The 25,372-nt window shown below is 55.8% G+C and overlaps 2 protein-coding genes across 4 annotated transcripts; one reads left to right on the plus strand and one right to left on the minus strand.

Annotated features, from left to right (window-relative positions):
• Positions 1–443: 443 nt before the first annotated feature.
• On the minus strand, positions 444–20,049 carry OCRL (OCRL inositol polyphosphate-5-phosphatase). 3 transcript variants are annotated; one of them, XM_088173341.1, is made up of 24 exons: positions 19,986–20,049; positions 19,816–19,895; positions 19,344–19,423; positions 18,453–18,491; positions 17,907–18,014; positions 17,747–17,830; positions 17,318–17,438; positions 17,068–17,229; positions 16,101–16,202; positions 15,601–15,715; positions 14,315–14,431; positions 13,979–14,169; positions 12,571–12,682; positions 11,382–11,491; positions 10,329–10,464; positions 9,046–9,156; positions 8,581–8,746; positions 8,159–8,394; positions 5,724–5,747; positions 3,333–3,452; positions 3,039–3,123; positions 2,496–2,623; positions 1,851–1,962; positions 444–1,749 (listed from the first exon to the last, which is right to left on the minus strand). In XM_088173341.1, the coding sequence occupies exons 1-24, from the start codon at positions 20,016–20,018 to the stop codon at positions 1,625–1,627; spliced, it is 2,697 nt and encodes an 898-aa protein (XP_088029467.1). In that variant the 5' UTR covers positions 20,019–20,049; the 3' UTR covers positions 444–1,624. The 3 variants fall into 3 exon arrangements, with proteins under 3 accessions (XP_088029467.1, XP_088029466.1, XP_088029468.1); XM_088173340.1 differs by having other exon boundaries at positions 17,907–18,017; positions 19,986–20,033; XM_088173342.1 differs by lacking the exon at positions 5,724–5,747 and having other exon boundaries at positions 17,907–18,017; positions 19,986–20,033.
• Positions 20,050–20,730: 681 nt separating this feature from the next.
• Positions 20,731–24,763, plus strand: ERCC6L (ERCC excision repair 6 like DNA helicase). The gene has a single exon (XM_014891000.2). The coding sequence runs from the start codon at positions 20,822–20,824 to the stop codon at positions 24,500–24,502; it is 3,681 nt and encodes a 1,226-aa protein (XP_014746486.2). The 5' UTR covers positions 20,731–20,821; the 3' UTR covers positions 24,503–24,763.
• The last annotated feature ends 609 nt before the right edge of the window (positions 24,764–25,372 follow it).

A 25,372-nucleotide genomic window follows, 5' to 3' on the forward strand; every position in this document is an offset into this window, starting at 1 on the left:
CCGCCATTTCCTGCCGCAGGACGCACGGCTTTCTCCAGCACCGCTGGCCCAGCAGGGCCATGGGCACCAAGGCATCACCGCCCAGGGCTGCCGAAGCCGTGTGCCACACACGGGCACCGGCCCCTGCTGCACCTGGCCCGACTTGGTGCCATCTCCGTCCTGCTGTGGCATGGGCCACCACCCACGGTGGGATGGGCACATCAGGGATGCACCCAGCAGGAACCGGTGGCAGGGACCCTGTGCCACTGTCCCCAGCTGTGCCCAGCAGGCCGCTGGAGGGGCTGGGGGAGAGCCCAGCCCTTGGCTGCCCCTGGAGGAGGCTGGAGCTGCAGGCAGGGCTCCCTGACAGCGCAGAGCTGTGGGAGGGAGGGCTGGCGTGCCCTGCGCAGCCCCCAGGCCTTGCACAATGGAGGTTTATTTGGAACAGACAGTTTCCCAATAAATTATGTAATTTAAAAATTTTTAAGGAAAAGAAGAAGGCAGAAGGGAGGGGAGCCCGCAGCAGCTCAGCCAGTGCACGGGGACCACAGGGCCACACGACCCCTGGGCTGAGCCCAGGCACTGGCGGGGGCTCTGTGACCACAACCCCTCCCCTTGGCTTTGGCCTCCCTCACCTGAGGCCACGTGGCCCCGCAGGCCTCTTAGTGTTTCAGCGGGACAGGCCACTCTTGTAGCCTCAGTCCCCAGCCCCAGGGCTGCCCCCTCAGCCAGCTGTGTGTGACCCTTGCACTGCAGGCCCCTGCACGGCCCCCCAGCTGCTCCTCTGGACTCCCAGGAGCATTTCTGGCTCCTTTCACTCCCCCAAACCTGCAGCCTCTGCTAGCACCCCAGGAAGGAGAGAATGGACTCCGTCTAGTGGCACCTGGTCACCCAGCCTGTCCTAGCCCCACACTGCAGGCTGGGCTAGAGGGATGATGGTCCCATCCTGCTCAGGACAGCCCAGGAGGAGCAGCTCGTGGCTCTGCCTGACTCTGGTCACTGCGAGCCACCCACCATGCTGTGTCCTCGGGGGAAGCTGGGGCAGGGAAGGGAGAGGAAAGTGAAGGCAGAGTGGGGGCTGCAGGGACAGACCCGTGTGCCGAGGCCCTGTGTCCTGGCAGGGAAGGGAAAGGGGAAAGGCCCTGCCGAGGGGGAGAGGCCGAATGTCCAAACAACCTTCCTGGCTCAGCACGGTCCGTAGCACAGTGATGGCATCAGGGCTGGCAGGGCTGCGTGGCAGAGGGTGGCACATGTCCCACTGCAGTCTGGGGTGGTGTAGGCACCGGCACAAGTACCTGGCACCGAGAGCACCAGCCATCCCCACCCTTGTCCACAGCAGCTCCTGGGAGATGGGGGTGACAGAGAAGCGTGACCTGGAACTGGTGATTGTGCCATGGATGGGTGCTGGCACCGTGCTCAGGTATCAACAGATCACCTGGCCCTGCAGGGAGGCTGCAGGCTCAGAGGTGGATGGCAGTGCAGTGAGCGTGCAGGTCCTCTGCAGTGTGGAGTGTGGTGTGGCAAGGAGGGGGAATGTCCCTTCCAGCTGTAAACACGGCACTTGGAGAACTTCCAGCCTTTACCCCTCGGAGCTGAGAGGCCCGGCTGGAGCACGGGCCCGGCTTTGGCACACGGCTGGCACGAGTCACTCCTCGTCCCCGGTGAGCAGGAAGCTGTAGAGGAAGTTGATGGCACGCTGGCGGTCCTGCTGGGTCTGCTTGGCCATCAGGTTGGGCGGAGGGCGCAGGAGGAGGCTGGAGAACAGGGCGGCTGTGGGGGCAGGTAAAGTCAGTCACTGCTGAGGAACACAGAGCCTGGGAGGTGCAGGAGGAGCTGGGATGGAGCGAGGGCTGCAGAGGAACCACACTCACCGATCATGGTGGCACTGACGTTGTTGTCCACCGAGTACCTGAGCAGCTCCCGCAGGAAGGACATTAGGTACCGAAACACGTTGCGGTGGCAGCTGGGCAGCTGAAGGATCACCTGCAGGGAAATGCTGTCAGGAAGCTCCCCCAGCTGCAGCCCAGTGCTGATGCCACTTGTGAGCTGTGGCTCCTGGTGACACTGCTTCAAGAAAAAGCCTTGTCACCAGGAAAACGCCCCCACTGCCCTGGGGCTGCTTCCTGCTTGTTTCCAGTTGGATCTTAGCTCTCGCTGCCCCAAAACTTTCCCCTCTGCTCAGGGACATGTTTGGCCTGGCCTGCTGCCCCACCAGCTGTTAAGAGCCATGCACAGCCCTCCATGGAAGGACAGGAATTGTAGCTCTGAGTAGAAGCTCAAGCCCTCAGGACCAGGGGCAGCTCGGCCCCTCCTTGCTCCCCGTGTGAATCACTCGGGTTCTCTCTGGAAGAGCTGCCCACTCTCCCAGAGCCACTGGCAGCCCCCAGGTAAGGGAGCAGGGCCCAGGCAGGCTCAGGGCCACAGCACAGGCACAGCTCCCTGTGCTGGCAGCAGCCCCACAGGTCAGCACAGCCCCACGGGTCGGCACAGCCCCACACATCAGCACAGCCCCAGACCTGTCGGCACAGCCGGCTGCTGTGGGACCCCTCCAGGCAGCGCTGGTACAGCTCATAGCAGATCACAGGCTCTGGCAGAGCCTCCAGGAAGATGAGGAGAGCTTCAGCCACAGAGTGGTTGCTGCCCGCTGGACCGCTGGGAATCAAGGGCCATGCTGAGCACAGATCCCCTCCCTCCCCAGACGCTCATCTCAATGGAGGTCACACAAGTTCCCTGTCCAACCTCTCCCCCTCTTTCTCCTCCACTGTCCCCCAGCCATGGAAAACCCTGCTCCATCCCCCCTGCACTGCATCACCCTCTGGGTCACAGAGCTCCCTGCTCCATCAGCCTCTTCTCCAGACTATGCTCCTCAGTATCCCAGCTCTGGTGCTTGGCACAGCTCTGCAGAAGCTTCTAGAGCCCCCCGCTGCTTTGGCCAGCACAGATTCAACTTTCAGAGAGACTGTGGGGGGCCCAAGGGGAGCCCATCCCTGCCAGGAACCCTGCCAGGTAAAGGTGGCAGCCAAGCTCCCCCGAGAGCTGAGATCCATCACAAAGGATACGGATTGTCTCAGGAATGCTGGTGTCCAGGCAGTCAATGATCTGCTCCAACTCTTCCTGCATGCCTGGAGTCTGGAACAGGTCCTCCTGTCAGAAACAGCACAGGGATGGAGTAAGTCACCTTCCCCACAAAGGCACGTGGTGACTCGCAGTGAATGGTGAATCCCAGGACACCCAGCCAGTGCCTCAGCACAGGGAAAAGCCTTGCCCTGCAAACACCAAACCGGAGCTGATCTCCAGGTGCTCGTGAGGAAACACAGCGTGGCAGAGGCCCTCTCCCTCACCCTCCTTCTCACCTGGTGCAGGGCATGCTTGAATAGGTGATCCACCAAGAGCCAGATCTCCTTTGGCACCTGCAGCGGCACCTCACTTGCCTCCTCGCTGTCCAGGGAGCCCATCTGCAGGATGGATTTCTCCTGGGGAGAAAGCACAAAAGGGCCCAGGGAAACCTCAGTCCCTTCTGCCTTGGTCCCTGGTAGGAGAAGCAGCAGGACCTGGGGTGCTCTAGCCCTGACTCACTTTCACAGCACCAGCCATTGCTCCACAGCTCCTGGCCCTCCTGCTGCCCCATGGAACAACCTGCCCGGTCTCTCCAGCAGCCCCAGCCCCCTCAGCCCCCCAGGAGGGAGCTCTGGCTGCCCAGGGTGCCCTGGCCCAGCCCAGCTCCCACCCTGCAGCCAGCAGGGGCTGGGAGCCAGCGAGAGCTTGTGCTGCAAGAGCTGCCACGCTGGGGAGCCCAGCCCTGTGACCCCACTGATCCCCCTGGCCCCACTGATCCCCCCTTGATCCTCCTGGCCCCACTGATCCCCCTGGAGCCTTCCCTGGCTCCGGGCTGGTCTCAGGGCTCTGTAACTCTCCTGGGCTCCTGAAGTTTCTTCCCCGATTTTCCCAAGGAGAGCTCTCACAGAGTACGTGGCACCATTGTCACAGTTGCTGTTCCTCCTGTGGAGCAGCTGAGGAGCTCCATGGCTCAGATGTCTCCATCACACCAAGCTTTAACTGGATCCACGTTCTTGGCTTGACTTTACTCTCACTTCATGATCACTCACATTCCTGTGACCTCCAAAGAAGAAGCCATGCCCAGCACTGCCAAAGCACCCAGGAACCAGCACAAGCAGGACACAACCCCGCCACCAGCAGAGGAGTCTACGAGCCACACAGACAGCACCTCACTCCAGCTGAGGCAACATCTGCCACAGCTGTCCCTGCAGCACACACAGCCCCTGACAGCAGCCAGGGGCACCTTCCCTGCTGTGCCCAGGGACACCCTCGGTTGACACAAGCCCTGCTGGCACGGGCAGTAGCCCCACTTGCCACATGGCACAGCACCAGGTCTGACCCTGCCAGTCGATGGAGCCATGGCTGCCTCGCTCAGCAGGCACTGGGGAGGTCGGGAAGCAGCGTGTCAGGCAAGAGCATTACAGAATTCCTCCAAGAGGGAAAGGGGGAGAGCTGCAGAGCCTCTCCCAGGGCTGTGGACACTCTTCCCGGGCTGAAGCTCTTCTACAGAAAACCCCTGTGCCAGGGCATCACTGGAGCAGCCCTTGGCATGAGTAGGAGAGGTGTGGAGACCCCCACGTGGGAGATCCCAGGCAGTCAGGGCAGAGGAGAAGGAGGGAGGAAGGAGGAGCAGGAGGGAGGAAGGAGAAGCAGGAGAGAGGGAAGAAGGAGCAGGAGGGAGGAAGGAGGAGCAGGAGGGAGGAAGGAGGAGCAGGAGAGAGGGAAGGAGGAGGAGGAGGGAGGAAGGAGGAGCAAGGAGGGAGGAAGGAGGAGGAGGGAGGAAGGAGGAGCAGGAGGGAGGAAGGAGGAGCAGGAGCGCAGGGGCGGGCGGGTGCCTTGGCCGGGCCCCGAGCGCCCTCTGCTGCCGCCTGCCAGGAACGGGCACGGCCGCGTCCTCCCCGGCTGGGAGATGCTCCCAAAGCACCAAAATCCCTCCCCGCTCCTCTGCCAGGAGTGAGCTTCACGTGGTTAAACAGCAGAGCTCGATCCCCCCCTTCCCTCTCCTGCTTTCACTCTGCCGCTGCGCTGACAGCCCGGAGAGGAACAACTCACTCAGACCGGGCATGCAGTGCAGAACCAGTTCAAACCAGTTCCAAGAGTCAGAACCAGTGCAGGGAGAGCATGAACACCCCCAGCATCTCCCACTCGCTCTCCCAAGGACGTTGTCCTTGCTCGGCTGCAGCACCGAGCACGGTGCCAAGGGAAGCAGTGACCCCGCTCGGGCAGTGTGGCTCCACTGCTCCAGGAGGCACAGGAACATCCTCCTCCAAGGGACACAGCCAGAGAGAAGGAACAAAACACCTGAGTTTCCTACTCCAGCCCTCTTCCCATAGGTCTGACAGGATGCTGTGGTGAACCCCTCCTTATGGTCAGAGGGATGTCAAAGGCTGCCAATCTTTTTTTTGGGAATATAGAGCATTGCTGTCGGGATCAGGAGAGTAACCTTTTTTCCCCCAAAGCAAATTCGGTGAGCTTTAACATCTCAATTGGGCTTGGCCCCGGGGTCACTGTGTGCTTCTCCATGCTCTCATCCAGCCCACAGCTGTGCTAAGAAGCTTTGCTGGCAGCTGTGTCCCCTCTGTGCTCCCCTCCCCTTCCCTCTGCCACAGAAAACGAGGGAGAAGCTCTCATTCTTTACAAACACACCAGGGAGAAGCAGACTGCCACAAAGCAATTGCTTGTGTTACCTTTTCTAAGAAGCTGTCTTCTTCCTGAGAGCAGCAGGAAAGAGAGGAGAGGAAAAAGTGTGGTTAAGAGGGAGAAAGCAGTCTTGGATTAACTCTTGTGATTAGGCAGAAGCCTAATTTGTATTACAAGAACCCACTGAACACCAGGTCCTTCACACATTTTGCTGACGTGGCCAAAGTTAAACCTGTGGGAGAGATTTGCCCACATTTAGCAACAATCCTGCTCATATGATGCACAGCCTGTCAGGATTCCTGGAAACCCCTCCAAGGGGCTTGGACAGCACTGCTCACAGCCAGGCCCTGGGCAGGTGAGATGTGTCTGCCAGGAAGGAGCTCCCTGGTCAGAATCACTGTTCCTGTATTATTTCAGTCGCCTTCCCTTATGACCAGGCCAGAGACAAAATGTTCCCTGGGCTAAATCTGTGTTTCTGAGTGTGTGTGGCAGCTGTGGAGCTCACAGGGCCCCTAAGCAGCTTTGGGAACAGTCAGGGAAATGAGGGTTTGTGCTCAAACCCTGCTGCTGCTGCTGCTGCAGCCTAAGAGCATTAGCACAGCACAGAGAAGAGTGTGCCAAGCCCTCAGGCAGCACAGCCAAGCCCTCAGCATCCCCAAAGAGCCATCCCTGTGCAGGCAGGGCCGGCTGGACACTGCTCATGGGGTCTGCAGGCTGTCCATGCTGAGTCTGCCAGATCAACCTCTCAGGGTGGGAACAGCCCCAGTGCACTGCCAGGCTGAGCTGGGAGCTCCCATGGCACAGGGACACCAGGAGGGAGCAGCATCTCAGGGTCCCCTGAGGCCTCTGCAGTGCCTGCTTCCCCTGGAGGCTCCCTGAGCTTTGACACAGCCACAACAGACCGGGCTCTTCCCGGGAACAGCCTGCTCTGAACACGAGCTGGCACAGCTTCCTCTCCTGGGCACAGGGCAGGGCCACAGGCACAGGTTTGGGAGGGCACACAGCCACCTGCATGTTTTGTTTGTGAGTCATCTCCACCTCACCCCTACCTGAGCCTGGCTGCTCAGCTCTCCACAGAATCACGACTGGTTTGGCTTGGGAGGGACCTTAAAGCTCATCTCATTCCACCCTCCTGTCACGGGCAAGGACTTCTTCCACTATTCCAGGTTGCTCCAAGCCCCTTCCAGCCTGGCCTTGGACACTTCCAGGGATGGGGCAGCTCTGAGCAAACGGTGCCAGGGCCTCCCCACCCTTACAGGGAAAAATTTCTCCCTGATGTTGGTTGAGCCTCCAGCACGATCTGCTCCACAAGACTCGCCTGTTCCTGACAGGGGTTCTTCAAGAGGCTTTCCATAACCCAAAGCAGGTGCCAAGAAAAAACAGAATGAGACACTAACACTGAAATCCCAAAGGTGAGGTGCTCAAGGGATAAGAAAATGGGGAAGCAATGGGAGTGGAAGCTGGCAAATCTACAGAGGTGGAAAAGCAGCAGCTTACTGGACAAAACCCTTCATGTAAGGGTGAGAGTGTGAGATAGGAGAGGAGAGGAAAGGTATTACATGGCAGAGAGACTCAAACAATGGGGCTGAGCTTTCAGGTGGACAGAAAGAAAGGACTCTCCTGGCTGAACAAGAATGGGGACATGAACTGGCACTCAGGAGCTGCTGCACCTCACTGGAACATGGCCAGGTAAGGCAGCAAGGAGAGATGAATGAAAGCAGCCTGGAAATCAGAATTACATCCCCAAAATGGACAAGCCCAGAAACAGCTCAGAGTCCCAAAGGGCAAGAGGTGACTGGGGCACCACTGCACCCTCTCTCACACACACACAACAAGCCGTGGGAGGAGGAATGTTGATGCTGGGGGCTGGCAAAGGCTGGGGGGAGGAACAGTTCCCTGCACCACAGAGAGATCTCCCTGATGAGCTATCTCTCACTCCAGGCATTATCTCTCGCTGTGGTTGGTGTGGGAGGAAATGGCCAGAGAGGCTGTGACATTGCTCATCTGCTGAGCTGTGTCCTTCAGCACCCCACACCCACACCACACACTTCCTTCAGTCCTCCTGCTCCTGCGTGCTCCTTCCCCTGAGCAGCGGGAATGCACCCAGAAGGAAAAGGCCCCAGGGCACTCATCACACCTTGGATGAGAGGACCCCAAACACTTATCACAATCTCTTATGACACAGCAGTGCCACCCAGCTGAGCCTGCCAGCACCAATAACACCAACAGGAGGTGCTGGGATTGCATTTTTGTCCCATCAAACAATATTTAGAGCCTACTCAGAAAGAAGGGATGAAGTGCAGGCTGTCAAAAGCCACCAGCTGTGGTAGATGGGAAGAATAAAAGAGCACCTCAAGCTCTGTGAAGTCACTCAGCTCAGAGCCAGCACAGACAAGCTGAGCTGCAGGCACTGCTCCTGCTCTGGGAGCAATCAGAAGGGAATGAGGCCTCTCTGGGTGAAAAGAGCAGCTCCAGAACTCACCAGGTCTATGAGTTTGGTGACTGGAACTTCTCGGATGGGTCTCTTCATCCGGCACAAGGCCTCGAGCGAGGTGCCAAAGCAGCTGGGCAGGTAGGTGCCACTGATGGTCAGGAAATAGTCCTTGCCTCTGTCCAGGTGCAGGACAAGGATATCCTCGATTTTATCCTCGCCAGAGTTGAGCAGGGTGACCGAGTCCTTGCTGACGTACACGTCCAGGGAGATCTCTGTGCTCTCATCTGCAACACAGCCGAGCCCTCAAGGACACACTGACACTCTCCAAAAGGGATGACAAGGACAGACACACAAGGCAGGGACAAAGGCCACAACAGAAAAGACAAGACTGATGGCGAGGAAGGTGGGACACAGGAAGGATGGGAAGGGCTGAATGGAGATGGGCTGGGGGGTTACAGCAGGACACTCACCTGGCTCCAGGTAACCTTCACAAGGCTCGGCCCGAAGCCATGGCTTGCAGTAATGGGTGTCATTGAGCTTTGGGATGAAGGAGAAGTGACAGGTGACCTGCCCATTATTGGTAATCTGAAACTTCTGTTTCTGCAGCTGGCGGAACTTCACGTTCTCAAACTCGAACTGCAGAGCAAAGGGAAATCAAGTGATATTAGTGACCAGGATATGGCCCATGGCCAGCCCCCCACAGACTCTGCAGTGGCCCCCATGGCTGAGAGGAGCCACCCAATGCAGAATTCCTCACAGAAGTCCTGCCAAGGAGCCAAGACAACACATCCTTGCTAACCCAATTACTGATCATAAGATAAAGGCTAAGTTCAATTTCCTATAATCCTGTATTGAAACAAAGTCTGTGATAGAAGTTCTGGCACTTTGAAGGCTGCTGTGTTTGGGCAGTGAGAGTGATCCCAGTTTCATCTCACCTCTCTCCTGCTCAGCTCCAGCGAAGGAAGAAAGTCATTCTCCATCCTGTCCATTATCCGAACAATGTCTTCAAACAGCTTCCGATACTTCTGCTCATCCACAACCTTCACCTGTGGGAGACAACAAACACTCAGCAAAGCTCCTGGCCGGCTTTCACAGCAACTCTCTGATCATGAGACAACTACAGAAGTGAATTATTTCTCTAAGCACTTCCTTCTGTAGCTGCAAGGCAGGGAAAGTACAGACACGTGTGCAGTCCCAAGCTGTGTGACACCTCACACAGATTTCACCCCTGCAGATGCTACCAGGGTCTGTCTGGCCACTGGTCACACAGCTGGGACATCACTGGAGGCAACCTCTGTGAGACAGCACTGGCATGCTGCAGCATTCCTCACATTCTCCAGAGGGAAAGGAGAAAGGCTTTTCTTTAAACACTCAGCCTGTTGTACTCAGCCCAGGTGAGGCACACAAGAAGTGCTGTGTCCTGTTCTGGGCTCCCCAGTACAGGAGTATGGAGCTCCTCGAGTGGGGCCAGCAAAAACTACAGAGATGCTGAAGGGCCTGGAGCATCTCCCTTACACAGAAAGGCTGAGGGAGCTGGGGCTGTTCACCCTCAGGAGGAGGCACAGCTGGGAGGGGCTCTCAGCCCTGTCTGTCCCTGTCTGCAGGGAGGGCTCCCAGCAGGGCCCAGGCTCTGCTCTGTGGGGCCCAGCAATGGCACCAGAGGAATGGGCAGGAAGCGATCCCCAGAAGTTTCGCATGGACACGAGGAAGAACTTCACTGTGTAGGTGACTGAGCACTGAGCTGGATTTCCCAGAGAGGCTGTGAAATCTCCCTCAGTGGAGAGTGTCCAGAACTGCCTGGACACAATCCTGTGCCACGTGCTCTGGGATGGGACCAAACAAACCACTGTGGTCCTTTCCAACCTGACCTATTCTGTGACCTGAGCCACCCAGGGAGTGAGAGGTAGCAAAAATGGATGTGGAGTGTCCCCATTTGCTGCAGCAGAAAACCCAAATTCGCTGCCACTCTCCACGGAAGACATTCAGGTGTGAATGACCCAGCACAGGTACAGGCAGGTCCAGGCTGCTGTGTGTCTCCATGTGGAGGAGGGAACAGCAGCACTCCCCCACTGCCAGATGAGCGTCCCCACTGCAGGCACAGCTCAGCTGGGTTCACCTGTGCTCCTGCACAGCCTCAGCAGAGGTGCCCTGGCTCCACCAGAGCAGTGCCTGGAACTCCTGGCAGAGCTGGGATCCTGCCCCACACACACAGACGTACCCCAATGCGGAACAGGGCACTGACAGGTTTGTGGTCGCTGGTCTTGAGCTCCATGTGACTGCAGTAGCGGAGCTGGCTGACGTTCCCTCCCCTCCAGAGGATCCGGTCACACCACGCTGGCACACGACACTTCCCACTGCAAGGAAGAACAGGTCACCAGGGCAATCCAGCAGTCCTGGCAAGCCATCCAAGCTGCTCCTCTTCCCAACAAGGCACTTCCCTCCACCCACATCATCATCACAGCAGTGATGGACTGAACTCCTGTCACCTACCCCAACTTGAATTCTGATATTTCTCTCCCCCTTTCCCAATACAGCAGATAAAATTCCCATCCTTTCCACCAGCACCAGGAAACAAAACAATCCTCAGTCAAGCCCATTTCCACGGCCTGAACCCATGTGTGCATGACTTTGTTGTGCTGCCAGGCCTTTCTGCCCACAGTCCAACCCATTGCTTATTGTTTCCAGTACAGAAAGTCTGCTCCGTGATTACTACTATGTTGTAAAGTCTGAATCCCGGGTTATCTTTCTTCAGATTAACTACTCTGCTGATTCATAAACATGGCAAGTCAAATTCTATCACTGTATGGTCTGAAAGTCCTCCTTGGGAGTTTCTCCCTTCAGAGCAGCCCCTGCAGCAGATGCAGTCATGTCTGTGGGAGGCACCAAGCAGGAACCACAGCTGCTATCACAGTGCAGCCACCCTGTGGGTGTGCAAGTCAGGGGACAGGGTGACTCAGAGAACCTGTTTCCTTAGCTCTTCAGTTCTGTTTTTATCCTGCTTGCCTGTCCCTGGTAACAGAAAAAGCCCCCAGTGCAGGGTCACCTGAGCTCACACTTCACCTGCCTTCACCCAGCGGGACCAGCAGCAACAGAGGTTTAAGGGATGTGCCTGCTCAACACACAGGGACTGCTTATTGCAGGAAGAGGGAAAGAACAGAAGGCCAAACATAACACTGACAGGTATTCACAGCTCTAGGAAGCAGGAAATCAAGTTTTGTGAGAAAATGCATTTTAAGACATAGGTAAATATGCCCAGTGGCAGCCAATGTACCTGGAGTCCCAGCGATCTGTTTTAGAGTCATATTTATACGTGGGGATGAATTTAATATCTCCCTCCATGAAATCTGCAAATGCTTTCTTCTGAGTGCGCTGAATATTCAGCTAAAGCAGAAAAAAAAAGCTTTAAAAAGAAAAAAACCCAAACCAAACCAAGCCCAAGAAACCCTCCCCTACCACAGCAGTGTCAGAGAGCAGATCTACAGGAACAGCAACCACGGCCTGTGGCCATTCTGTGGGATTCAGACACCCCCAAAGTGCCCCTCACACCTTTAACACACAAAAGGAATGTTTTCCAAACAGACCAAGTATAAATGGGCATGGTACTGCTCACCACAGCATGCAGGCAACATCAAGCAAGAGTTAAGGGAAATATTAATTACTAAATGCTTTCATCAGTTTTCAGGCTTAAGATTGCCATCATTAATCCTCCCCCACCAATCATTTTAGCAAGAGCCTCCAGGACTGCACTTGCCTGACAACCTGACACCACCCTCCTTTGCCCCTTTCCTCTTCTGAAATATCCCCTGGATGTTTTCCTCACTAAGACCTAAGCTACAGCTGATTCCTGCACGAAGCTCTGCAGTACAGCAAAAACGAGCTACAGAGGACAATCAGCCAAATTTTCTGTTAACTGTGTCACAGGTGATATTGCACCACTGTTGTTCATGGTTCCTGGGTGCAACCCTTCACCTGAAAGGCACCTGCCACCACCATGTGCTGCAGGAAGGTGACAATTCAGGTCAAACTGGCTGAGCAGATTTGGGCTCCAAATCAATACCTCTTCCACAACACTGAGCACAGCAGCTTTTGTTGCAGTTACAAATGCCTGTGTTCAGCTTGGAGTTTGTATTTAAGAGAACTCCTGCACTGAGACACGGACACACTTACACCAGTCACCCAGTTACCCCAGTATGGACAACCTGGTTTTGTTTAGGGGGATGTGCAAGCAGCACACCCAGAGCTCTGTCAGGGTCCAGTGTCCATGTCTGTGTCCTTTATTGCAGTGTGCCATGCAACTATGTAGGCTGGAAAAGCCCTCCAAAACCACTGAGTCCAACTGTGCTGAGATTTGTGCTCCAGCCCCTTCCCCAGCTCCATGTCTGCTGCTCCTCCCCAGCAGAGCACATCCTAAACCAAGGTGACCTCACAGGGATGGGGTGGATGTGAGTGATTTCTCTGACCTGGTCATATGTCAGCAGCTTCTGAAGCTCATTCTTGCTGATGAGATTCTTCACTTCACTGGCATCCAGAAGACACAGCCTGTAGTTCAGGTCTCCCAGCCAGATAACAACACTGCAAACAAAGATACTCATGGAATCATGGAGTGGTCTGGTTTGGAAATGAGCTTAAAGCTCATGGGCAGGGACACCTTCCACTGTCCCAGGCTGCTCCAAGCCCTGTCCAACCTGGCCTTGAACAATTCCAGGGATGGGGCAGCCACAGCTGCTCTGGGCAGCCTGTGCCAGGGCCTCCTCACCTTCACAGGGAAGAATTTTGGGAGCAGGTCAGCAGTTAACAGCTCCCCTTTATAAACCATGTTAAAGCTGAGAAATGTGGAAGACAAAAAGGAGACATTAAAGATTGAGTCCCACAGCAGAAATTTCTAGTGACAGCAGATCCTACAGAAGTCCATCTCCTTTGGAATTCCCTAAAGATTGAAGACTTGGTTTAATAGGAGATAATGTGTTTGTCTCAGCCTGAAAAAGCCAGAGAACAGCACTGACTCTCTAGTGAAGCAAAACCACACAAAATCCAGCTGGTACGGAGGCTCTTCTCAGGTTAAGAAGAGGGCAGTGGTGGAGCTCATTAAGCAGAGCCAGGCTGGCAGCCAGCAGGACAGGTGAGGTACCTGGATCTGCAGGGTTATCCCTCACTGACACCCGGTTTTTACCTTTGGTTTTTCACTGCCTTTCCTTCAACCAGAGCAGGCCACTGCTGCACCACCACTGAGCCAAGACTGCCTGATGCAGAATTGGCAGCAGCAGAATTATGTTCCTGGAGTTTACAACCTCCTGGACATTGTTTCCCATCCCAGCCATCAGCCACACCTCAGCAGCACCTGCTCCCACCCTGCTCCTCTCCAGGCCCACAGCCTTCTTGCTATCAGCAGCTAAAGAAACACTCGTGGGACTCACTCTTTACTCCATAAAGGTTTCATTTAAAGATTAAAATTTAAACCCCTTGCTAGTACCAAAGCTCTTCCTGTTTATAGTCAAACCTCAACATTTCCATTAGTGGATTATCAAGGATAATCTAATATTTGAAGTTTTTTTTCTGTACTAATCCACTCCACATTTTTTGGTTCTTAAATGGTTTAAGTATTAATTACAGAAGTACCAACCATTTGTATTCTGTTTAGGTCTGCTGAAAAGGAGGTTATACACAAATGCAAGGAGAGGGACACTGGGGACAGGGTGCACAAGGCACTGCAGCAAGGAGGTGACCAGTTTGTCTGCAGGAACTGCAGCACACCACAGCCCTTGGGACTTCAAATTATTTCATCAGCCAGAAAACTTATCTGCATGAAACCTCCTGTGGCTGCAGCTCTGCCTGGACTTGGGTTACTCAGCACCAAAGGGTCCAACTCACTCGTGTTTCATGATGTTGAGCTCAGCCAGGCTCTCTGAGCTGGGGATCAGGAAGCTCATCCTGGCACAGATGTCCTTGTAGTCCTGGTTCCTGCGCTCAAAGTCCTCCACGTGGGCAGCCAGGTGGGAGTTGACGACACAGAAGGTGGTGTTGTAGAACATGAACCTGATGGCCACTCCACCCTTGTTGCCCTGGGGACACGAGGGACCCGTGGGGTTGGAGCAGGTGGCTGGTGAGGCACGGGGAGGGGACTGGGATGGCACAGGTGAACCAAACCAGCCTGTGCCACTTCTTGCGTGGTCACAGGGAAGCCACAAGCTGGCCTTGGGGACTCACCATCTTTCCCATGACTCCTGTGCCCACAGACTCTGTCACAATCTCTCTGATATTGCTCAGATGATCCTTCTTAGCAAATATGAGCAACATCATCCCAACCAGGCGGATCATTTGCACCTGCAAAAATAGAGGGGACCCTGAATTCCCAGAGAGGCACTGGCAATGCAGTTCTGATCTGCTCTGCTCTGCCTGATGCTCTGCTGCTCTGGCTCTCCCTGCTTCTCATGTTCTCTGCTCAATCCCTAATTGCAACAACGGATCCCAAAGGATCTCCTGTCCACAGCAAGGTCCTTGGGGTCCTTCTCTCACCCCCCCCAGGAGCTGTCAGCTGTGCTGAGCTCACTGCATTCCCTGCTCTGGTCCCTTCCTGCAGCAGGGTGGGCACAGAGAAACCCAATAAATGCCCAGCAGGTTTGTGACTCAGCCCTTGCTGTGCTCTAAGCAGCACAAGCAGAGAAGCCCCCGAGTGCTCCAGCCAGGCCCAGAGCTGGGGCTGTGCTGAGGCTGCAGGTGCAGACTCAGAGCTCACCTCACCTGACTGCAGCCTCCAGTGCAGAGGGGAATGCACAGAGATGTTCTTGTTTCCCTGAGCCTGATGCATGGGGTAGCCAATGGCATCTCTGAGCTACAGACTGACCCATTCTCAGGGAATGCTCCTTCCCTAAAGCCAAGAGCCTCTCTGGATCTGAGCAGGTATCTGCTCCTGCAGAGCTCAGCCCACAGAGGTTAACACTGTGCTCATGTGCTCTGTCCCAGTGGGGATCTCAGCTCTGCTGCTGATCTTTTACATGTGCTAAGCCAACACTGCCCAGTCTGACCTTCCTGCACCTCCAAAACTGTGCTACCACCACTCTGAAACAGTGACAAGGCCTCACCTGCTTGAGCACAGTCTGTGTGCTCACCTCTATGCACAGAAACATTCACATGTGTTGGGACTGTCTGTGGAGTGAGGAAAGCTGAGAACAGGGAATTTGGCTGCAAGGGCCCAGCACCCAGTCTGCTCTGCAGGAGCTGAATTTGCAAGTGACCACAAGCGTTATCTACAGCTTTGGTCACTTCCCCCTCCTGCAGCCATATCCTGTGCTCTCCCGTTCACTGAGGTGGGAGAAATTCACCCCAAACTCAAGTGAAGCAAAGGGAGGGGAGGGAGCAGGAGCCTCTCTGCAGTTCGGGCCAGACTCCTGGCCTTGCTCCTTGGACAGGGAGGAAAGGGAGAACCCTTTTCCTTTTTCCTTCCCATCATGCCAGCTCCACGACAAGCCCCCATGCCACTGAGCAGAACTCACTTTCTTGTATTTGGCCTTAGGGTGCAGGGACCTCTCCACAGCAGCCAGCCATTCCTGCTCCTTTGTAGAGTCAAAGTAGAAAAAAGCCTCTGTGCTGAGGTCCAGCTCCTGGAACCTGGAAAGCCAAGAGCTTAGCACCTCCAGCCCCCCTGCACATCCCCCTCTTCCTCCAGGAATGTGAAACCTCCAGCAACAGCCCTTGAAGGAACAGCTCCTTATGGCCACTTGCTAAATAAAGCAGTAGAATTTCCCCACAGTGCCTTTGAGATCCTACCCCAAACCCCCAGCAGCCCTCTCCCTGAGAAACATCAGGCAGAGGACAACGAGTGAAGTCTGCAGATGCCTCCAGGAAAATCTATGATATCATGCTAACTTTGTTCACCCTGAGCTGCTGCCTCATCTGATGGCTTTTTGCCCTCAGAAGGCCCCTGTGTGACACAGCTCAGCTCTGTGCTGAGCTAAACCCAGCCCAGCCCTCCTGGGTCCCCCCAGCTGCTCACCCGATGCAGTAGAAGTCTGGAGGCTCCGTGTCATACACCAGCCATGGATTCAAGCGGCTGTCAGGAGACTGCCCGTTCACATTCCATGTTCCCACAAAGAACCTACAACACAAAAGCAGCTGAGCTCTTAGAAAGAAAACACAATGCAAACCACAGCAGCACAGCAGTGCTCCAGCTGGGAGCACTGGGAGCTGTTCCCTGCATGGGGCAATGACAGCCACGGGGGAACTGAAAGTCACAGGATCCCTGAAGCTGGAAAAGACTTCGAGGGTCATCGAGTCCAAGTTGTGCCCAATCCCCACCTTGTCCCCAGCCCAGAGCACTGGGTGCCATGTCCAGGCCTTCCTTGCACACCTCCAGGGATGGGCACTCCAAATCTCCCTGGGCAGCCCTTCCAAAGCCTGACCACCCTTTCCATGAGGAAATTCCTCCTGGTGTCCAACCCGAACGTTTCCTGGCGAGGTTTGAGGCCATTTCCTCTTGTACTCTCCCTCGCTCCCTGGGAGCAGAGCCCAACCCTCTCCAGCTGCCCCCTCCTGCCAGGGAGCTGTGCAGAGCCAGATGTTCCCCCCTGAGCCTCCTTTTCTCCAGGCTGAGGCTTCCCTGCTCCCTCAGCTGTTCCTGGAAAATTCTCCCAGGCGTGGCTCACTCTCAGTGACACTCCTCTCGGAGTAAGACATTCCACCAGCAAACATCTGGCTCTTTTAACACCATGACACTACAGTGGGACATCTGGCTTCACTCCTCCTGCCCACCTGCTCCAGCCTTACCAAGGCTCAGGAGATCTGACACACACAGAGAGGACAAAAGGAGCAGCTGTCCCACGGACACTCGGTGACTTTTGGGCTGTACCATCCTCATTGGCCATCTGAGCTGCAACTCATCAGCAGCTGCCAGGGTCCAATTCTGGGAGAGATCCATGCTCACAGGAGATCCTGCAGCTCTGTCCTTCCCTCCCAGCTCTCACCTGAAGTTGTGCAGGTTGATGTAGGCCTTCTCCCTCTTGGCCAGCACGTGTTTGATGAGCCCCTCTCTCTGCCCCGACTGTGTGCTGGGCAAGAACATCTTGCGCATCGTGTTGGTCACCTTGGGCTGGTCTCTGGACGTGCCTTCTCTGTCCCGCTGAAATCTAGGAAGGAGGCAAGAGCAGCACTAGAAACAGTTCTGCTGTCTAGGAAGAAAAGTAAAAAAGGGAACAGATCTCCTGCTTTACTTACTGCTTATTCTGAGGGACGGGAGGAGGCGGGGGCTCCCGTCGAGATCCCGTTTGGTGGTTTTGCATGTTCCTTTTCTCTTCTAGGCTCAGAGTGTTGAAGTCATCCTCAAACCCCAGAGCTCCTGTAATGAAAAATCCAAGAAAAACAGCCTGAGAAACAATCTGAAACAGCCCAGATCAAGGAGGAAAAAATGTAGTATCACAGAAAGAAAAAACCAAATGATAGTAGGAATATATCAACTGTGTGACCTGGGAAATGGGAGAAAGGGGCACTAACCACAAGTCAAGGCAGGAAGAAGCTTAACATGCACAAAACAAGGGTGAAAATAGCACTCAGGAAGGAATGAACAGACAAGGAAGCAGGGCCAGACCCAGCTCCTACCCTGGGCAGCCCAGCACTGCAGAGGCCCTGGGGCAAAGCCAACTGTACCTGGAGCCAGACCTGTGAGGCTCTTCTCCACCTGGTGCCACACGGCTGAGTCCTTAGGTTCAGGAAGAGACGCTTTCAGGTGAGCTGCGAAAAAACCCATCCCTGTCAGAATCTGCTGGCAGAGGATTTCACAGGATTTCACAGGGGCAGCTGTGCTCACCTTCCTGTATGCTCTGCACCTCTGACAGGAAGCCCAGGCAGCGCTCCTCGTCAGGGATCTCGAAGAGCCGCTCCGGCGCCGCGTCGCCCTGGATCCGCACCTTGCAGCCTGCTTCAAACACACTCACTCAGTCAGCCCAGGCTGCCCCACACGCCCCAGGCTTCCCAGCCAGCCTCAGGTGCTGTTCGTGATGGAAACCTGCACCTAAGTTACTCTCCCTGCGCTTCTGAGGTCCCCCTGCCCTGCTTGGGGTATCCCCAGCACGTTCTCCTGGCCTTAGGAATCCTCCCTACTGCAATCTCGCAGAGAAGAGCTCTAAAAGCAGGAAGAAAAATAGCAAACATTTCAATCATTTGCATTTCAAACCTTGTCTGTCATGACAACCGAGTGTCTGACAGAGCCAGATGACAACATCAGAGGGAAAACAATCCCTGTTTGAGCAGAGGACAAACATAGAGCCTGGGGAAAGACTGGAAGGCAAAACAAGCACCAGTGGCTGTTCCCTGACAGGACCTCTAGCTACACCACTGCCCTTATGAAACTTACTGTTTGTAGCTATATCAATCAGCAGAGTTTCTTCTGCCTCTAGAAAAGAGAAAAACAGGATCAGTAGAGCTGACACTGGATGCTGCAGTAATTGAAGACTCATAATTACCCTACCTGCTACCAGCCATGAGAATTATGACAGGAACAAAGAGCTCTAATTTACATCCGTACATTCCTAACGGTTCTGGCAGAGAGAACCTGGACAGTCACCTCCCAACAAGTGTCCCAGGGAGATTCCCAGCACACAGCTCTCATACACCTGGATGGTTTTTCCCCATCAGCACAACTACTTTGGGAAAGACCAACTTGACAAGGAGCTTCAGAGCTTCTCTACAGAACAAGACCAGCAGCAGAACATCACTGAACTGCACACAAGGGAATGAGCAAATTCAGGAAAAAGGGCTTTTACTCCTTACAAGGATTCACCCCAGGGCCACTTGCTGCTATTTCAGCTCTCCCAAGACAAGGCCTGAAGCCTCCTCCAACAGGTGGGATGCTGAGAGCTCGCTAGACCTTATGGAAATTTAGATGTAAACATGCAGGAAAAGGCAACAGCTCCCAACTCTTGGCACAGCAGAGAAGCCTGGGAGACAGACACCAGCTGACACCAAATTCTAGACCCTGGAACCAGGTTCTGCATGTGTTGGCTCCGTGTGATGCCAAGCCCACCACGCACTGGAGCCAGCCAAGCTCCTCGCAACTGCATGCTGGCATGGAATGACAACCTGCTTGGATGAGGAACAAGGGGATTCCATAAAATGTGAGTTGCTGTTTCACAGGGAAGAGATTCAACCCACTGTGTCTCGGGAGGCAGGTCAGGAAACACCACTCAGTTTGGGGTTTGTGGATGAACAGCAGGGGATTCTCAACGTTCCCCCCAGCAGTCGGTACCTTGCACACATTTAAAGCGGCTATTGATGGGAATATAATCCGGATCGGCATTTTCTTTCTCCTGGGAGCGAATCACGACCCTGCAGACAGTAGGAAGGCTCGTAAGGACTCGGCAGCAACGCCCTGCTCACACAGCACAAACAGGAGCTGTGTGTACAGAGCCACAATGTTTGGTTTTATCGCTGAGCTTCTGGGGCTGGAGGCGGAAAAAGGCAGCGAAGGTGAGACCGTGCAGGACGCGGATACCCCGGGGGAGAATGAAGAACTGCTGAACTCTCCCTGCCCTGGGGCAGGTTCAGCACCGGGGCGGCTGCCGGAGGAGCACCGGGGAACGGGAAGGCACCCCCGGAGCGCCGGTCCCGCGGCTGGGGGGAGCTCGCCGGGAGAACACGCAGGGATCCCGAGAGTCACCACGGCTGAAGCGGCTCGGCGGAGACCCGAGCCGGGCGGGCCCCGGCAGGCTCGCACTCACCCGTAGCGGCCGGCCCGCCGCTCCAGGCCGAGCACGCACGGCTCCCGCCGCCCGGCCCGCACCTCCGCGCCGGCAACGCTCTGCGCCGCAGTTAAGGAAAGCTCCGCTCACCGGCCTGCCCGCCCCACCGCCGCCCCCCGCCCGCCCGGCCCCTCGCGTCCGGTGGATACGAGCAGGCCGCAGCCCGCGGCGCGCGCCTCCATGGCAGCGCTCGGTCTCCCGGCGACTCCGCGCGGGGCGCGGGCACGGAGCGGAGCGGCGTCCGCTGCCGCGCCCCCTGCTGGCGGGAGGCCCCCACCGCCCTTGCCCGTGACGTGCACCGCTGGCGCGACAGCAACCGGGAGTGCACCGGGGATGGGGGGGGATTTGTGGATCTGCCGGGTTCCTCCCGGGTGTCCCGCACCTCGCTTCCCGCCACGCGGCGGGAAAGGGACCGGACGGAACCGGGGCTGGTCCCGGTGTCCCCGCAACCCGGGAGGAGCGGCGGACAGCGCTGGACCCCGCCCCTCTGTTCCCGCCCCCGGCGCTGATTGGCTGTGAGCTCTGCTGATTTACATGTGGCGCGGTGCAGGACGGGAAGGGCCCCGTTCGAAGCGCAGGGCGGCAGCGCCGGCACCATGGCCGCCCCTGGGCCGGGGGAGGCGGCGGAAGAGGAGCGGTACCGGGGGTGAGCGGGGCCGGGGCTGAGCGGGGCCGGGGGTGAGCGGGGCCGGGGGTGAGCGGGGCCAGGGGTGAGCGGGGCCGGGGCTGAGCGGGTCCGAGGCTGAGCGGTACCGGGGGTGAGCGGTATCGGGGGTGAGCTGTACCGGAGGGCCGTGGGAGGGCCGGGCCGGGGCGGGCCGGCACTGTCGCGGGTGCCCGGGCCTGGCCGCACGGTGCTCACGGTGACTCCCCCAGGTTCGTGGCCAGCGCGAAGGCGGCGGCGGCCGAAGGGGAGCTGGAGGAGGCGCTGCGGCTGTTCCAGCTGGCGGCCGCCATCCGCCCCAGCGAGAAGCTGCGGGGCCGCATGCAGCGGGTGCAGGAGGCGCTGGCGGCGGCCGAGCAGCAGCACCAGGAGGAGGAGGAGGAGGATGAAGGCTTCGTGGACGTGTGCGGCAGCGGCCTGCTTATCTACGGGGAGATGCACGGGAAGCTGTTCCAGCACCAGCGGGAAGGTGTCGCGTTCCTGTACCGCCTGCACCGGGACGGCAAGCCTGGTGGCATCCTGGCAGATGACATGGGCCTGGGCAAGACCATCCAGGTGATCGCCTTCCTCTCGGGTATGTTCGACGCCGAGCTCGTGCAGCACGTCCTGCTCATCATGCCCACCACCCTGGTCAGCAGCTGGCTGGCTGAGTTCGCCCGCTGGACCCCCGGCCTGCGCGTCAAGGAGTTCCATGGCACCAGCAAGACAGAGCGCACCAGGAACCTGGAGAGGGTGCAGAGGAAGAACGGCATCATCATCACGAGCTACCAGATGCTCATTAACAACTGGAAGCAGCTGGCCAGCCGCCACGAGCAGGAGTTTGTGTGGGACTACGTCATTCTCGACGAAGCACACAAGATCAAGTGCCCATCAAACAAGACGACCAAGTGTGTGTACGCAATCCCGGCCCAGCACCGCGTCCTGCTCACAGGCACCCCCGTGCAGAACAACCTGCGTGAAATGTGGTCCTTGTTTGACTTTGCCTGCCAAGGCTCCCTCCTGGGAACTGCCAAAACTTTTAAAATGGAATATGAGAATCCCATTACCAGGGCGAGGGAGAAGGATGCGACTCCAGGTGAGAAAGCACTGGGGCTAAAGATATCAGAGAATCTCATGGCAATTATAAAGCCCTATTTCCTCAGAAGAACCAAGGAAGACATCAAAAGCAATCCTGCTGATAAAGTGGATGCTCTTCTTCCTGAGGATCCAAATGAGAATAAGGCTCCTGTCATGCCATCTCTCACTAGGAAAAATGACTTTGTCGTGTGGGTGTACCTGGCACCGGTGCAGGAAGAAATCTACAGGAATTTTCTCTGCCTAGATCACGTGAAGGAAGTGCTGATGACGACCCGATCGCCTTTGGCCGAGCTGACGGTCCTGAAGAAACTCTGTGACCACCCCAGGCTTCTGTCTGCGAGAGCCTGTATCCAGCTGGGCTTGGAAGAGCAGGATGACAGTGTGGAAGCAGGACTGTTTTCAGGCATGAGCAAAATAGATCATCTGTCTGATGAGACTGTGATCCAGGAGTCGGGGAAGATGCAGTTCCTTGTGGGACTGCTGGAACGGCTGCGGGAAGAGGGACACCGGACGCTGGTGTTCTCGCAGTCGAGGAAGATGCTGGATATCATAGAGCTCGTGCTGTCCCGCCGGCACTTCCGGATCCTGCGCATCGACGGCACGGTGACGCAGCTGACGGAGCGGGAGAGGCGCATCAACGCCTTCCAGAGCAGCCCCGACTACTCGGTCTTCCTGCTCACCACGCAGGTCGGGGGTGTTGGGATCACCCTGACAGCAGCCAGCCGAGTGGTGATCTTTGATCCCAGCTGGAACCCAGCAACCGACGCTCAGGCTGTGGACAGAGCTTACAGAATCGGGCAGAAGGAGAACGTGGTGATTTACAGGCTGATCACCTGTGGCACCGTGGAAGAGAAGATTTACAGGCGGCAGGTATTCAAGGACTCGCTCATCAGACAGAGCACCGGTGACAAAAAGAACCCGTTCCGGTATTTCTCCAAACAGGAACTGAGGGAGCTCTTCACCCTGGAAGATACTCGGACGTCTGCGACCCAGATCCAGCTGCAGTCCCTGCACGCCATGCAAAGGAAGTCAGACCTGCAGCTGGATGAGCACCTTGCTTACCTGCACTCCCTGGCAATGTTTGGCATTTCTGACCACGACCTGATGTACACGAGGGAGATGGCTCACGAGGAGCAGGTGGAGAGCGAGGAAGCCCATCAGTACATCCAGAGGAGGGTACAGAAAGCCCACGAGCTGGTCCAGCTGGAGTCCCAGCTCAGAGATCAGAGGATGGAGGGGATCAGAAATGCTTGTGAAGAGAACTGGCAAAGACCATCGGGATCAGTTTCTGGGCCAAAGAAGTTGTCTCCAGGACTGAATGAGAAAAATCACTTTGTTTCACCACCAGTAGCTGATGCACATAAAAAGGACAAAATTATTGATCTTACAGAGGATGAGGAGGCCCAGGTGCTCGATGTCAGCTCCAGAATGACAGCTCTAACTGTTGATGACTTGGATGAAGAGCAGCTGGCACAAGACGTGTCTGGTATGGAGACAGAAGTGCTCAATATCAGCAAGACAGCAGAACAATCTGATATACAAGACTCTGAGCAAAATCCTGAATCTAACATTACACCATCATCCCCTGCACTCGAGAAAGAGAGTCAGAGCCTCCAAGAGAAACAGCATTTGCAGGTACATTCAGACAGCTTGGCCAAGGCAAGGAATGACCTGTCTGGGCATTGTCACAATTCCTCAGAGGCTGGCATGGCTAGACTAGAAGATCCTAGAAGTGATGTAGAATTGTCAGTTCAGGTGCTTGACCCACACACTGTTCTGGGGACAGAGCAGAACGATGTTCCTGAGCCAGCTTCTGCAGTGCTGAATTTATCAAATGTTACACCAGCGATCAATGCTGAGCTCTACAAGTCTCACGTGTTGGAAGACAGCTTGGAGGGTACATCTGCTCCTTCTTTCCAGGATCAAGTTGACTTCAATCTGGTTTTGGAAGAGTCTGAAGAGGGATTGCAGGATGCCTCAGGTAAAGAAGGATCAGTGGAAGACCCTGAGAAGGAGAGCTTACAACTCCAGGCAGAAAGCTTGTGTAAATCTCCAGACAAAGAATCTCCAAGCAAAGCTTTGCCAAGTGAGCCCAGTAGCCATGGCACAGCCGAGGAAGAGCCAAATGCCTCCCTGCAAGGGAGTGAAACATTGGAGGAAAGCAGTGTTCTCCTCACTTTCACGAGGAACAAACGCTTGAACAGAATTGCTTCACTCAGTGACAGTGAAGAGCAGCCTGAGCAAGTGCCCTCCTCTCCCCTGGACAGCAGTCAGCACGGACTTCCAGAAGGAATTAGTGCTTCCACCCCTAAATATGACACCAGAAGAGCTAAAGCCATCTTTTCTCCCCAGCTAAATAACAGTGGAAACAGGTCTAACGCTTCCAGGCGCTCGTTCATTAACAGGTTGGTAGATGAGGTGGAGGATATTGGGGAAATCATGGGAACCACTGATGAAGAAGACAGTGATGATGATGATGATGGTGATGAGGAGCAAGATGGGCTTGTGGAAGACGAAGCTGAGGAATGCACTGAGGAATCTGCTGAGCCTGAGGAAGAACCTACTGGAGAAACAATTGATACAAGTGAGGAGTCCTCCCACGCAGACAGCAATCTGGAATCTGAGCAATCCGAGGCAGAGGAGACGGAGTCATCTCAGGAGCAATCCACGGGTGATGCTGAGCTCCAGTCAGGGGAGCAGATTGACTGCTTCACCCAGGAAAGCAGCTCTGAAAAGGGCACTGGGCAGAGTTCCTCTCCTGCTGCAGACTATGACACCTTGGTACACAGTGGGAAGAAACTTCAGAATGATGGAAAACTCCAGGAGGCCTTGGACTGCTTCCTGCAAGCTCTTGACATAAAAAGTGGAGATCCTGAAGTTATGCTTCTGACTCTGAACTTGTACAGACAGCTGGCCCAGAAGTGACGGGGATGTGGCTCTGTGCAGACAGTCTGGCTGTTCCTCGTTACCGTGTGTCTGCACCAGGGCCCTGGGATCCCTGAGCCAGCTCCAGGCTGGTGCCTGCCCTATACTCGTGTGACTGAGAAAATTCAGCACTTCCTGCTTGAGGAAACTGTCCAAACATCCAGGTGTTGGATGCTGGGGAGGGAATTTCACTGTGGAGTTGGCTCACAAAGGTGAAAATGGTTCATGTTCCTGTCTGATTATTCAATTAAAAAAATGGTGTTGTTGATGTTTAAACCCTTCTCCATGCTGGCAGCTCGGGCTTCACATTTTACCCCCCAGGTTCTGCTGCTCCTCTCCCCTGAGAAGATGGGGACAGCCCAGCCCTGGGGGTGCTGTGGTTCCTCCCTCCTCCCGGGTTTAAATAAGCCACTTTGGGTGCCTGAGGGTCACCCACCATTTGGTGGTGGACATGGGGGTGTTTCTGGGCTGGGAGTGCTAACTGCTGCCTCATGGTGAGTTTTTCCTTAACCATCACCCCCAAGCCCTTCTCCCAGGGCTGCTCTCAATCCCTTCTCTGCCCAATCTACAGCTGTGCCTGGGAATGCCCTGACCCAGGTGTAGAACCTTGAACTTTTCATGTGGTCTCATCTCTCCAGGTCCCTCTGGATCCATCCTTCCCTTCCAGAGTGTGACCACACCACATAGCTCAGTGTTGTCAGCAAACTGGCTGAGAGTGCCTCAATCCCACAAAGCAGCAGCTCAAAAGCTTTGAGTGACTGCCCCCACCAACACAGCCTCAGCCTGGTGTGTTCCTCACTGCCACTGACTCCTGCCAGTCCCACCTGGTGACAGCACAGCAGCAGGTATGGAGATTTCCTTGTGCCATGT

The sequence above is a fragment of the Sturnus vulgaris genome, chromosome 14 (assembly GCF_052056855.1).
Source record: "Sturnus vulgaris isolate bStuVul1 chromosome 14, bStuVul1.hap1, whole genome shotgun sequence".
NCBI classification, from domain to species: domain Eukaryota; kingdom Metazoa; phylum Chordata; class Aves; order Passeriformes; family Sturnidae; genus Sturnus; species Sturnus vulgaris.